Source organism: Drepanopeziza brunnea (genome assembly GCF_022702325.1).
Source record: "Drepanopeziza brunnea f. sp. 'multigermtubi' strain 214-2 chromosome Unknown ctg6, whole genome shotgun sequence".
Taxonomy (NCBI): domain Eukaryota; kingdom Fungi; phylum Ascomycota; class Leotiomycetes; order Helotiales; family Drepanopezizaceae; genus Drepanopeziza; species Drepanopeziza brunnea.
Genome location: NW_027094069.1, coordinates 323639 through 337352, shown reverse-complemented (window position 1 = coordinate 337352; position 13714 = coordinate 323639). Strand labels below are relative to the sequence as shown.

At 52.3% G+C, this 13714-nt stretch overlaps 7 protein-coding genes across 7 annotated transcripts; 3 read left to right on the top strand and 4 right to left on the bottom strand.

Annotated features, from left to right (window-relative positions):
* Positions 1 to 26: 26 nt before the first annotated feature.
* Positions 27 to 1174, bottom strand: L3040_004124 (uncharacterized protein; the record flags this gene model as incomplete). Its single annotated transcript, XM_007297759.2, has 3 exons — positions 27 to 112; positions 268 to 295; positions 464 to 1174. The coding sequence occupies 3 exons, from the start codon at positions 1172 to 1174 to the stop codon at positions 27 to 29; spliced, it is 825 nt and encodes a 274-aa protein (XP_007297821.2).
* Positions 1175 to 2003: 829 nt separating this feature from the next.
* Positions 2004 to 3832, top strand: L3040_004123 (uncharacterized protein; the record flags this gene model as incomplete). Its single annotated transcript, XM_007297758.2, has 6 exons — positions 2004 to 2090; positions 2173 to 2244; positions 2307 to 2368; positions 2458 to 2639; positions 2689 to 3290; positions 3395 to 3832. 6 exons carry the CDS (start codon positions 2004 to 2006, stop codon positions 3830 to 3832), a joined length of 1443 nt encoding a protein of 480 aa, XP_007297820.2.
* A 400-nt stretch (positions 3833 to 4232) lies between these two features.
* Positions 4233 to 5187, bottom strand: L3040_004122 (uncharacterized protein; the record flags this gene model as incomplete). The annotated part of the gene is made up of 2 exons (XM_007297757.1): positions 4233 to 4642; positions 4731 to 5187. The coding sequence occupies 2 exons, from the start codon at positions 5185 to 5187 to the stop codon at positions 4233 to 4235; spliced, it is 867 nt and encodes a 288-aa protein (XP_007297819.1).
* Positions 5188 to 6306: 1119 nt separating this feature from the next.
* L3040_004121 (uncharacterized protein) lies at positions 6307 to 8891 on the top strand (the record flags this gene model as incomplete). The annotated part of the gene is made up of 3 exons (XM_007297756.2): positions 6307 to 7095; positions 7144 to 8385; positions 8436 to 8891. The coding sequence occupies 3 exons, from the start codon at positions 6307 to 6309 to the stop codon at positions 8889 to 8891; spliced, it is 2487 nt and encodes an 828-aa protein (XP_007297818.2).
* A 242-nt stretch (positions 8892 to 9133) lies between these two features.
* L3040_004120 (uncharacterized protein) lies at positions 9134 to 10290 on the bottom strand (the record flags this gene model as incomplete). Its single annotated transcript, XM_007297755.1, has 3 exons — positions 9134 to 9214; positions 9352 to 9860; positions 10035 to 10290. The coding sequence occupies 3 exons, from the start codon at positions 10288 to 10290 to the stop codon at positions 9134 to 9136; spliced, it is 846 nt and encodes a 281-aa protein (XP_007297817.1).
* A 397-nt stretch (positions 10291 to 10687) lies between these two features.
* L3040_004119 (uncharacterized protein) lies at positions 10688 to 11387 on the bottom strand (the record flags this gene model as incomplete). The annotated part of the gene is made up of 4 exons (XM_007297754.1): positions 10688 to 10724; positions 10777 to 10896; positions 10966 to 11277; positions 11353 to 11387. The coding sequence occupies 4 exons, from the start codon at positions 11385 to 11387 to the stop codon at positions 10688 to 10690; spliced, it is 504 nt and encodes a 167-aa protein (XP_007297816.1).
* A 256-nt stretch (positions 11388 to 11643) lies between these two features.
* On the top strand, positions 11644 to 13407 carry L3040_004118 (uncharacterized protein; the record flags this gene model as incomplete). The annotated part of the gene is made up of 2 exons (XM_066155597.1): positions 11644 to 11734; positions 11786 to 13407. 2 exons carry the CDS (start codon positions 11644 to 11646, stop codon positions 13405 to 13407), a joined length of 1713 nt encoding a protein of 570 aa, XP_066011866.1.
* Positions 13408 to 13714: the final 307 nt, after the last annotated feature.

Below are 13714 nucleotides of genomic sequence, written 5' to 3'. Positions count from 1 at the left end.
TTGGAGAATTCGGTCCACACTGGTAGCTAACAGGCTGGCATCGGCAAGGCGCTAATGTTGGCACCATGGGTATTGTCATAACCAAGTGCTGGAAATGGCGAGAGCCTGGTACCTGTATCCAATAAGGGTTGTCAGTAGAAGATCGAATTGAACATGGATGTAGAATCCTGTCAGTATAGTAGATAGATAATTGTTCATGGGAGGGATACGCCGGACTCACTACCACTTCTCACACAAACTATTCTCCCGACGGTCTGGGGGACTTACGCTCAGAGCACCAGGACTCGAAGTCTGGCTGCTCTCAGATCGAGCGTCATCCGACCTTCTTCAAAACCCCGATAACGAGCCATCGTTTCCTCTCCGTCACATCCTCAATCCCCCTATCCTCAACCCACTCTCTCTCATGCCCCTCCGCATTCCTCTCCCAAATCCTCTCAATCTCCAAGCCGGCTTCCTTCAATACCACGCCGTCATAGAACCCTCTCATCTTCTCCCTCCCCGTATGAAACCCGGCAACAACCCACGCCCTACCGTTCGCCTTCAGAAACCAAGCTATACTCTTCAACAGATTCGAGTGTTGCCACGGCATCCACAGGCAGTCCGCCACCAGCACAACTCCAAATCCCCCCTTGTTTTCCATGGAAAACTTGTCCTCAAGGACTCCCCACTCATGGCCCTGAACCTCCACCTTCGCTACCCCGCCCGCAGACTTCGTCCTCCTCGGCGCCACGTTACGGTCCACATTCGCCTGGATATTCTTGAGGACCTCGTCGGCAGGATAATCACTGATGACGACCTCCTCGGCCCCTTCCAACGTCGCCACGATTCCCGCCAATCCTGTCCCGGCACCAAGTTCAAGGACTCGTTCACCCCGCACACTCCACTGCTCGACTTCCTCGCCCTGCCGCAGTCTTCCCTCTTCGATAAACTCCGCCAGCTGCACGCTCGCGTTCCACAGGAAATGACTGAATAACTTCCTAGAGTCTTCACCTTGGGGGTCGGCGAGGGAGAGTTCGAAGGAGCCGTGCGAGGGCGAGAGGTAGATGACGGAGGAGTAGGCGTCACCGTGTTGATTCATGATGTCGTCTGGGAAGATGACGGCGAGGGAAGAGCAGAGGTAGTCTTCGGGCTCTTGGGACTCGGGGCCCGACAGTCGGATCTTGTCGGTGAGCATGGTGATGGAAGGTTTTGTATCGCGTTGCGTGATGAAGATAGGTCGAGGTTCACGGGCGGAAGGGTGGAGGAGGGGTGGAGGGGTGGAGGGGTGGAGGGATGGAGGGGTATTTCTGGGAAAATTGTGAATTTGCCGGTCGACACCGATGTCCGAAGTCTACCCGGACTGCAAGAGGGCTAGCCTTAACCTTAGCCTTAGCCTCGGCTGTTCAGAGAGTGATGGTCAATGCGCTACAAGAAGCAGATTATTCACTTGGATGTTCCAGTTGAAATTCTTGGAGTGAAGTTCGCAAATATATATACTCCGTACATATCTATGTATTCCATTCAAGTGAACACTTCCCCGTCGGTCTTTAAGCGACTGAGGTCCATCAACAGTCTTTTCATGATATGCGGTGCTTCGCATGAACTCTATACAGTACAGTACGGTAAAGAGAGGAAAGTATCAAGCCAGCTATCAACAGTCGATCCCGTCTTGGTCTCGTACAAACACCCAATAGAGTTCCCTGTCCCTCCCCGTTATACGGCGCTCCCAGCCTCTTATTGTCTATCGTACGGATACAAGCAGTTTATAGCGGGGCTGGGCGGGCTTACTTTCATGCCGGGTACCTAGCTGTTGCATAGGACAAGGCCTACACCGAGTAGTAGTCTCAATTTGCTGCCTATTCTTCTCGTGAAGACCAATATGAATCTTCTACCTTTTTTCCTTTCCTTCATCTGTCAATTGTTGGCATCTGAATACGCCTTGTTTCCGGTTCGTTGCGAGAGCGATAGAAAAATTGGCCGAGGAGGACGAGGACGAGGACGAGGACGAGGACGACGGCGCAAGCATGGACGATTACATGTTCAAGGCAAATGTAGACCGGTGTAAAAATGTCGTGGAGGCGACGACCTACCTGGAGATCTTCTCGTACTCGGTGAGTGCCCAATGGAAGAAGTACAAGTACACGAAGAAGTACAGGAAGAAGAAGTGCTGCTCAAAATCTGATGAGCCTGCAGGATCCGAAACTCAACAGCGTAGAGGAACATCCGTTGACACCAGATGAATTCGAAAACTATCTTCATCGCAGGGTACGTAGGATACGCTGGTGAGCGATAAAGTGGATAGAAAAGCCTGCTGAGTCGATCTGTAGGGCGCATTTACCCCCCCGAAGCTGCCACCTGGGGTGGTTCAGTTGGCGGGTATGCGATTGGTGTGAGTTCTGAAGATTTGATGGCCGTCAACTCCAGATGGAGAATCCGGGGATGGCACCAGATGAGGACGTGAAGCTGACTTGCCAAAAGTCTACAGCAGAACGCCCAACACCCCGAAACCTTCACACCACACGTCATCAGTCTGAAGCGCGAAGTCTATAAATCCATGGTCGAGACGCTGAAATTGCCGTACCGAGCGATCGAAAGCACCAGTGCCGTTGGTCCGTTCTTCTGGGCCTCGTGGGATCAGGACGAGGAGAATCCCCATCTCCGTATCATCCCTCCCCTTCACATATCCTTCACATCTCTAAACAAAAGTAGAAATCATCTACCGCAAGAGCGACGTGCGCAAGAAAGGGTACACTCGTGGCTGGGAGCTCATGCTCTCACACGACGTAAACAACGGTATCACAACTGGCTTCTGCAAAGGTACCCCTAGCTCTGACATTGTGGAATGCATAAAACACCTGAAAGAATGCGTGCTCCAAGTCGGACATCCCATGCTCCTCCCCATCATCATATTCTCGCACGATGTATCGTCCAAGACCGACATCAAGCAGCGGGATGCGAGGGACTGGCTTCGGAGATTGGAACATGCTGTGAGCATGCGAAGCGAGATCGAGGAGCGGGAGGGCTACGTGAACGAAGGGGTTGTGGATCTAGACGCTGTCAATAGGGATTTAGTAGAGTGCCATAGCCAGGTCCTGTGGAAGCGACCTAAGGCATACCTGGAGATCCTCGGCGGAATCGAAGTCGCAATGGCTAAATTCTACGAGGCGCTACCGGAGCCCAGGAAGGAGAAATCCATGAAAGGACTCCAAGCCAGCATGCTCGCCCGCATGGATTTCTACAGAGTCAAGCTGCAGGGTATCGACAGCTACGCGCATACGACTTTGCAACGGCTAGAGATCCAGAGGAGTGCTGTAAGCTTCTCCATCGCCAATATTAAATGTTCCCCCCCTTCTTTCCGTCAGCGGGAGAGAAGTAGTAGTGCTCGCTAACCGAGAAAAACAAACAATCAAAACAGCTCTACAACATAATCGCCCAGAAGGAATCCAAACTCAACTTCAAAATGGCCGGCGAGCAGCGCAAGCTCGCGCACTCCTCCAAGCGCGACTCCGCCGCCATGAAGACCATCTCCCTGCTCGGCGCCGTCTTCCTGCCCGGCGCCTACCTCGCCTCCGTCTTCAGCATGACCTTCTTCGACTTCCAGACCGACGCCAACCGCGGCAAGATGGTCGCCGACCAGTTCTGGATCTACTGGGCCGTGACGGTGCCCCTGACCGCCATCATCGTCGGCTTCTGGTACGTGTGGGAGAAGAAGAGGGAGGCGAGGTATGATCGCGAGGATCTGGATCTGGAGAAGGGCAGTGAGGATATGGAGAGGACCATCATGGCCATGATGCGGAAACGGACGATGAGTAAAGCTAGCACGTGGGATACGGGGAATAAGAAGCGTGAGTGAGAAGGGGGGGCGGGGTGCGGTTGCTGAAGAGGAGTGTGGATGGGTTACGATGGATGGGTTACGATTATATGATTCTAGATGATAACGATTCAACCATGACGACTTATGATATATATCATCACGACTTTGACCACAGAAGAGGAGGATTATAAAGATCTGATTCAGGACAATTTGAAGACTGAAAATACTTGAGGATTCGGCGTGCCGCCTAGGACCAGATCCATTTGGTTCTTGCTAATGCTGTATCTCACAGGTTGCAACTTCGTGTTGAATTTGTACCCATTTCGTCTTCAGCCCCTTTCCCACCTGATTTGAACCGACGCCCGACCACCCAAATTCCCAACCCTCCGATTACCCGAATACCCGATCACCCAATCATTACAGATCCATATCCTAATCATCACTCCTCGCTTTCCCTCTCCGAGTTCCCATCTGTAGTCGCACCCCCCGCCACACCGGCCACAAACTCCTGATACTTAAACACCTCTCCTCTCTTTCCCATCCCAGCAGCGTGTTTCCCAAACGCCCTCCTCCCAGTAAATCCACTCATAACCCTATCAATTCCCCTCTCGGTCAACGGAATCTCTCCTGGATCAGGGGCCGTATGAAGCAATGCATCCCTCAACTCCGCCAAATCGACTTGTCCGCTATCATCCTCATCGAACGCCGAAAATGCCGACAGGAGTTCCGCTGGTGGACTGAGCGCCGTGAGCTGTATGGCGATAGAATTGAGGAACGTTGGGAGAGCGACCGTCTGCGATGAACCGTGTGGAAAGAAAGCCGCAATTTGAGAAGCGTTTGCCGACATGCCTGTAACGGCAGTATTAGCCCCAAAAAAGAAAGTATAAAAAAAGGCGTGACGTCTCCAAGGAGAGGAAGGGGTATATATAGTACGCACCCAGCTGCGTCAACATATCCACGACATCCTCCCGTCCCACCAGCCCATCACTGTCCCTATCCAACACCTGAAATCCCTCCCTCAGCTCCCTCACCTGCGCCGGCTGCAACCTCGACAACGCATTGTTGTTGTCCGCACTCCTCGTCGCCGTCAGCATCCCTCCGAATCCCGGACTGGCCACGCCTGAGCCCCTCGTCGGCGACGCTTCCATCTCGCGCTGGGGAGGCGGCGCGGGACCACGCGGCGTCCATGTCCCGGCCTCTGAGCCTGCGGTGGGCGTCGAGGCACGGGCGAGTCGTGAAGGGGTGGTGACCGTCGTCGCGGTGGCCATCTTTGTGGGAGATGGATTGGGTGTTGACTGGCGGAGGGGAGAGGGCGGGTTGCTGTCGGGGCGGCGGAATGGAGAGGATCGCGGGGAGCCGTAGCTCAGCGGGGAGGGTTTGTATGCGGTAGCCATGTTTGTTGTTGGCGTGCTTTAGTTCACGAGGAACTCGCGATGCAGTGCGGAAGCAGAAGACAGGTTCGGACCTTGCTCTGTTGTGTGTGCAGGTACCCAGCGCAGTTCAGGCCCTAAGTTTCCGAGCCGTGAATGGAAGAGTAAATGTATACAAGTTCGGGAGCTGATGTGGTTGGTGGTGTGTAGATATTAGAATGTTTGTTTCTGAAGAGGTCTACATAGGGGTTTGCGAAAATGTTGATGTCGGTTGATGTCCAGGGCGACTTTCGGAAAGTAAACAAACAAATAGATTTTTTAGTAATCACAACCCCACGAACCCGGCCGAGCGGGCCACGCTCCAGGCCCATCTTGGAAAGTTAGCCGATTGTTTCACAAGACATTGTGAAGTAATTCTCAATCGCTACCTCAACGGAGCATTATTGCTGTATCATTTCCAGGGACTGCAAAATATACAATTCCCATCGCCAGAGCTGAGCTGTAAGTACATGCGCAAAAAAAAGCTCACAATATAATCATACAGTATAAGTAGGTACGGAGCGAAATTAAGTGTCCGACGGCGATAATGGCCTCGGTTGGCTTTTAGTTTTCAGGGGTAGACAGACGGATGCCTTCTCCGTATGCGAGTCTCGTACTGGATGGACAGACCCCTATTTTCGACTCTACTCTATTCTAATCTGCATTTTTGAGCTCTGCAGTGTCACGCTCGTCTGGTCTCATCTTGCATATTCGCCTCTGCATGTAATAATCAATTCCTGTACTTACGACCGATCCAAAGCAGCAACCATCCAACATCCACCATCCACACTCGGCGAACCCAACTCAGATTCCAGTTCCCGAGTGCGAATGAATTGATCGTCGATTTCCCTGACCGCCTACCACCTCACCTACCGCTCCCTACAACTACGTTGCTTCTCGTTCCTCGTTTGGATGCATACTGGTGTGCCGCAATCTTGTCAGAGCCCAGAAGTGCCAGAAGTGGAGCCCGTCGCAGATATTCCCTAGACCGAGTTGGGGACGGCAGGGACATTAAGGACGTTAGGGAACGGAGGATCGCCGATGATCACTTTCACCAGTCCCGTCTACCAGAAGGAGAACGACCTTCACCATCTCCGAACAGCCATGCCCCCTCCCAGTACCAGAGCCGTTGACCCGCGAGACTCCAATGGTAGCAATGGCACCGGAGCCCGACGTGAATCGCTCTCCTCTTTCCCCTCCTCAAGATCTCCCAGCGCCATGTCCCGGCATTCGAGGCCGTCGAGGTCCCCGCACCCGGGAATGAATGAAACCGATCGTACGTCGAATCCGAGCTCGAATTCGAAAACCCCCTCAAGCGGTGTGTCTTCTCAGCACTCGTCCATGTCGGCTCCGAAGCGGTATAATTCAGAGGCCCATCCGAGGAGGAAACTCAGATCCCAGTATCCTCGCGGGGAGACTGAGAACCATGTAGAATATATTCTGGTGGCCTCCTTTGATATTGACAAGGGGCCCATAATGGAGCATCAGTATCCAGTCGCCATCACCGGGGACGAGAATATGCTGGCGGAATTGATGTTGCCAGACCAGGCACATGTACGGAACCAGGACTGGACAATGTTCTTCCTGCACAAAGACACTAGCCAGGAGGAGGAGGAAGCGGAATTGAAGGAAGAGAGAAAGAGAAGGCGACAGCGGCGGAAAGATAGGGCCGCTGGCTTACTAGACCCGGACGATGTTGAGTCTGGGGATGAGATCAATGGGGATTGGTACAGTGATGATTCGGACGAAACCGAACCAGAGGGGGGCGAGGGACCACCTCTGATATACGTTTTGAACCTGGTCAATACGAAGCAGGACAAGACTGCTAAAAGAGGTGCAGTGGTAAAGGCTATGGCGATTTGCACGCGACATCCTTTCCTGCATATTTACAAGGTCAGTGCTGCCTGGCTCGTTGTGTTCTCTTTTCTAATGGACGAGTAGCCATTATTATTGTTAGCCCTGGAAGAATACTTCAAAACACCGTTCCCGGCGACGCTGGCGTTGCTATACGAAGCAGTAAATACCATGGATTTATCACTCATGCCAAAACTAAGTCTTCTGGAGCGACATCTACTCCAGGCAAGCGACAACAAAGATCTATTCGTTGAGAAATTTGAACAAATGATACAAATGAGAATGGCAGAGGACAGAGGAGAAGTCCTCCGCAACCCAGCTACACTGTCTGAAAGTCCCGGAATGCGGATGGACCTTACTCGCAACGGCACCAAAGCGCATGTGGTCGCGAACTCGATGTACTCGGTACCTCGAGATACCCACGAGTTCGAGACGAGAGTAATGTATAATGGAATTCCGATACCAATTAAAGTTCCGGTTGCAGTGTCACCAGAGACCGTTGGCGACTTCTCCCTCATCAAACTTATCCAAACATTTGGTGATCCTCATGCAAAGTCACCTCAACCGTTCGCACTGCATCCGCATTTGACGACAAGCGGTGCATATACTCACCCGATTATCGTCTTGGCAAACGCCATGCTGACCCAAAAGCGAGTGATATTCCTCGGACACAATCGTCCGTCTGGGGAAGTGGCTGAAGCTGTTCTTGCCGCCTGTGCGTTGGCTTCAGGAGGTATCCTGCGTGGTTTTACTCGTCATGCCTTCCCTTATACGGACTTGAGTAAGATTGACGACCTTTTAAAAGTCCCTGGCTTCATCGCTGGAGTCACGAATCCGACTTTCGAGAATCATCCTGAATGGTGGGATTTGTTATGCGACTTGCCGACAGGTCGTATGAAGATAAGCAACAGAATCGAGAGTGCACCCCTGACGGAAGGCCTCTCCAACTTCCAGGCGCAGAATCCCGGCTACGCGAACCTGGTGAGTCTTACGTCTTCGGCCAGTGCAGCCACGGACTCGACTGGCGATGTAGCTTTCATAGGCGATGTTCTTCGCAGCATAGCTGCGCGGCATGGGGAAGGAGTGATTCGTGCAAAGTGGCGTCATTGGATTGAGAAGTTTACTCGTATCTCGGCAGCGTTTGAGGAGACCGTATATGGTGCCAGTGGTCTGTACATAGGCGTGGAGGAGGCCGAGCCTGGCAATGAAAATGTCTCGGGCCACGGATATGTCTGGCCCGACGAGGCTACGAAGTTGAAGGAGCTAGCTGGTGGGGTGCATCGCATTGAAGGCTGGAGGAACACCCGAAGCTACTTCAGCTTCAAGCAGGTAAGAGAGGTTCCATTCTCTTGGACATGAGCGAAGCTGACGAGTACCAGGACGTCGGCCAACTCTACAACTTCAGGCCTCTCAAAGCACTTGACCTACATCATCTGCACGACCGGTTGCGAATGACGAAGCTCACACCCAGCTCAAGTCGCGACATCTACCTAGCACTTTCCAAATACACCCATTCGTACGACGAGATCTGCCAGCTGCTAACAGTAGCCCCTGAATCTCACGCGGGCCTTTTCTACGTCGCGCTAGGACTCTTCCACAAGGACAGAGACGTGAGATTGAAGGTCGTCGACCTCTTGGAGAGGATCAGCGACCACGAAGCAGGCAGGCATTGGTGGAAAGCACTTAGCCGATTCGAGAAGCTGGCATACTATCGCATACGGAGAGAAGAAGAAGCCGAAATGCGCAGCAAGATGGGCGGCGATATTGCGGATGTGTTCCAGACACTCTCCAATGGACATCAGCCGACGATGCTGTTGGAGAAACGAGCAAGTTAGGTAGGTTAGTGGAGCTACGGATGAGATAGTCACGAATTATGAGGCGATGAGCCCCTCTTGATGTTGCTGTGCGACAAGCAAAGGCATTTACGAAGATACCAATAGCGTTGCACGGGAGAGGGATGAACTGTTGTATGTTCATGGTTCGTTCCAGTCAGTCTATAGCTTTTGCCTCGCAGCCGAGTTGCTTCTATCAACATGAGCTGAGTTACCAGGAAATAGCAGAGAAGTCGTTGGGCCTACTAGGCAAGAAGAAATTTTGCAGCATAGTTGACGTGATCCGCCGCAAACGTCGAGATGAAAAAGTACGAGTGGTCATAGCCCTATTCCTATGTCAGCCTCGCTTCTCGCTTCCCGCTTCCCCTTTTCCAGACAAAACCAAACCCTTCCCCCCCCCCAAAAAAGGCAAAACAAAGCAAAGCAAGCGACCAAGTAAAGTGGGCAAAGAAAAAAAACTTACATCCTGATATCTAACTTCCAGCTTCTTACTCTTGGCCGCCTCGACCAAATTCTCCGGCAGCAACTGCTTCTGCTTATAAAAGTTATCACCCGTCCCGACATCGACCAGCGCCTCGAACTCCCCGCCCTTCCACCCCTTCACCAGCTCCGTAGCATCATGCCTCTTCCACAGCTCGCGATCCTCGCCCAGGTAGCCGGCGAAGGCCTTCTCGCCCCACGGGCAGCGGGTCGGGTTCGCGATGGGCGCGAAGGCGCTCACGCTCTTGTAGCGGCCGGGGTTCTTGAGGAAGAGGGTCAGCGCGCCGTGGCCGCCCATGCTGTGGCCCGTGAGGGACACGCGGTCGGCGTCGAGGGCGGGGAAGGCGGCGAAGAGGGCGGCGGGGAGCTCGCGGGTGATGTAGGATTCCATTTTGTAGTTGGTGGAGTAGAGGGGGGTTGTGGCGTCGATGTAGAAGCCGGCGCCGGTGCCGAAGTCGTAGGCGTCGTTTTCGCCTTGGATGTTGAGACCGCCTGGTTCGCCCCGGTTGAGGTAAGTTAGAGAAGCTTTACTTTGCAAGCGTTTTCTTGGGTTTTCTTGGGTTGTGTGTGTGTGTGTGCATGTGATGCTTGAACTTGGGGTTTTGATTGAGGTTGTTTGGGGAAGGGAGGGAGAGAGGGAGAGAGGGAGAGGGATTGACGACGTACGGGGAGAGGTGTCTGGGTAGACGATGGCTATTCCCTTTTGAGAGGCTGCGGATTGGAAGAAGCCTTTCTCGGCGCAGTTGTCGCCTGTGCAGGTCAGGCCGGAGAGATAGAAGAGGACGGGAACTTTGGCTGAGGAGCTGGCCGAGGGGGGGAGGTAGAGGTTCAGTGCCATCTCGCAGCCGGTGGAGGCATCGTGGGTGAGCTTCAAAAGCTTGCCGCCGAAGGAGGCGATCGTTGCCGTTGTTTTGAAAGACATTCTGAGAATCCAATTGCGCTTTTTTTGAAAGTTGATCAGAGAGAAATGGGGGGAGGGGCGGGGGGCGGGGGGAAAGGAGGAGTTTTGAGTTGAAGAAGTCTGAACAGTGTTGTCAACGATGTTTCCAGGCAATGAGGGGTCGGCGGGGCAGAGCTCGGCATTCTGCTCCCCTCAACGGAGATAAATCGGTATTAACAGCTCGGGAACTCTTCTTCGTCGGATCGATCGAAATCCTGGGAAGATAGTGTACTCGAAATTAAGTGACATTATCAGGCCTCTGCTATCCGAATAGGCTCCTCCGCATACCTCCCTGAACGCCGATTTTCTGCGCCATACCCAGCACCTTGCAATGCGAATGTCTCAAATACCAAGCCTCCACCCCCCCAGCAAAAGCAGTCTATTGAAGAAGCTCTTCACAAGTCCAATCCTCGTACCTATTCAAAAGTCAAAAACCTGCACTTGGATCAGGATCTCGAAGCTACTCACATTCCATCGGGCATGTATCTTCGCACGATCAAAGGGATCTTCTTCTCTCTTAGCTCTTTGATAGCAATCTGCAACGGATCCGTCTCTCCTTCCAAGTCCACCAGAACCGGCGCATTCATACTTTTGACACCACCCTGTCAGCAAGCTACCACAAAAGCCCTGCCTTATGTGCCATGTGTGAAAACCAACCTAATCTGCAGTGCGCGGGTCCCCAGAATGCGCGCTCTCTCGTACTTGGTCATGTACGGGGTAGTCGTTCGCTTGTCGTGAGGGATCTTCTTGTCTTTTGGTGCCTTGTCCCGCGCCGTCTTGTTTGCCCTAGCTGATGGATCGCCCGACTCTACAATATCTCGGCCGTGCTCACCGGTCGCGAGAAGCTGGTCTGGGTTGTTGCTGACTTCGACATCGTCCACCGCGCCGTTGGTCTCAACATCTTGATCGTAGAAGGTAGGCTCCTCGGGATCGAAATCGGGCTCGTCATTTCCGTAGGCTGGGGAGTATCTGGGAAATTGTTAACGCGATGCTTCTTTGAAGAGTTTGCGCCCGTTCGAGCTGGATTGAGGTCGCGCTGCATACCCGCCACCATCGCCCATATCTCCATCGTCCGACATGATCAATGTTAGAGTCTCAAAGTATCTAAGGAGTTTACGGTTGGGTCAGCAAAAGGAATGTTGTGCGTGGAGATGTCGTCGTGGATTCGGGCCTGTCGAAATTGTTTGGATGCGCCTCAACTTTTAGGAAATATTTAAGGTTTAGCGCGCCAAGATTCCGATTTCAAGATCGGCTATGAAGAATACCTAGGTACGGACAGCTCTTTTTCATGCTCGACAATTTCCTAGTAGGAGTGACCACGACGTCGCTCTTGCAATGGCCACCATTCTGGGGAAGCGGAAGGCCGTTGCTGGTCTGGGGAACCCTACGAAGAAACAAAAAGGCGCGCAGCTTTCTTCATTACCTGGTGGGCAATTCCGCACATCATCAAATTTCGTTTTATCTGATAGTCGTACAGTAGAGCAATCACTGGACTCTGACGATGAGGCGGAGGACTACCAACCAGAAAACGACGAATTTTCCGACGGTGAAAAAAATGTCAATACGCCAATCACTCCGTTTTCTCCTGGACGCAAGAAATTTCCATCGGAATTAAAGACGATCAGATGCACCCACGAGGGCTGTCCCAAAGTTTTTAACAGACCATCTCGATTAACGGCACATTTGAGAACACACACCAACGACCGACCTCATATTTGTACATTCGAAGGTTGCGACAAAGCGTATTTCGAGGCAAAGCATCTCCAGCAACATATCAGAGGATCACACACGAAAGAACGGGAGTTTCAGTGCGATTGGGAGGGATGTAACAAGAGCTTCTTGACGTCGACCCGCCTGAATAGACATAAGACTACACATAGTGGTCAGAATGTGTACCGCTGTACTGGCTACTCACCTTGCAACGACCCTTTTCGCAAACACCAGACTCTCCAACGCCACATCCGCTCAGCACATCTCAACCTGCCACCGTACCCTTGCACACATGTCGATCCAGTGACTGGCCAAGTCTGTGATGCTGCATTTGATGGTGGAACAGGTCTTCGGCAACACGTGAACCGGATCCACTCGCCTGTTCGAATTCAATGTCTTCAGTGCGATTCTCCCGGCTTCAAAAGCGATAGGGAACTTCAAGCTCACATCCGGAAAGAGCACGCAGATTGCCCGTTTTGTGACATCAAATGTTCAAGCCAGCGCGAGCTGCAGAAGCATATAGAGATCCATCATTCTGGCATCTCACTCGAGCAAAGAAAGAACGTTCCATGCACGTTTCCGGGTTGCAATAAGCGATTCACCAAGCAAAATAACTTGAACACTCATATGCGAACGGCCCACAACGGAGAGCGATTCATTTGTGGTACATTTGACCTGAGCTCCTATCCTGACATGGGAGAGTTTGATGACGACGATGGATGTGGAATGGACTTCGTCTCGAAAATCAGTCTCGTGGACCACGTACGTACCGCGCACCTAGGCCTCAAGGGCATTGCGAATGCTAGCCGCAAGGCGAACAAATATGGCGGCATCGAAGAAGATGGACAATTAGAGGAAGATGTTGAAGAAGAGGGCCAGCTGGGTCTTAGTGAGGAAGAGTACGTACCAAAGAGAAAGTCCAAGCGAAACAAGAGAGCGAAACCACCGGTCATTGTTGAACCACCTGTCCACGATCCGAGGAGAATCATTCCGTGCCTTTCAGCTAGCTGCCGACACATGTTCATCCGAAAACATGATCTTCAGGTTCATATGCGTACGGCTCACCCTACCCCGCTTCCCGGAATGGATTTTGACGGCCAATTCATGTTTGCGGATGATCCAGAAATGCCAAATTTTCAATCTGGAATGGGCGGTTTTGATCAGGGACCGGGCCCGCAAATCGGTATAGCAGGATTTGATCAGATGGCGGTTCCACAGACTATCCTAGGGCCGTCAGGAGATGGCCAGAACGATTTGGACTGGGATCTTCAGCGTCAAGCATTGGAAGGTGGTCAGTTCTGGGTGGGTGCCGATCCGGGACTCGGTACTCTTGACGATGAGTGGAATCGGGACGAGTCGGAGATGCGGAGGCTGATTGGAGAGAACTGAAGCCGATTTTCAAGTTGTTCCAGGGACTCCAGCGGACTGGTGATTTGCAGATGAAGGGCTTATTGATGAAGTAGCTCCGACCAATTTCTTTTGAGATGGAGCTGGGTACGGATGTGCTGCACGGCTCAGCATTGCATTTTTTATTTTTTATTTTTTTTTGAGAGAGAGATACCCTGTCTGTTGCACAAATCATAACGAAGGAATGAAAGCTCTGACGTGTTGATGTGATCTGATCTGTAACGTTTATATGGAATGGTTGATCTGTTTGACTGGTCACTATCAGAATACTACCTATCCTCAACGTCCT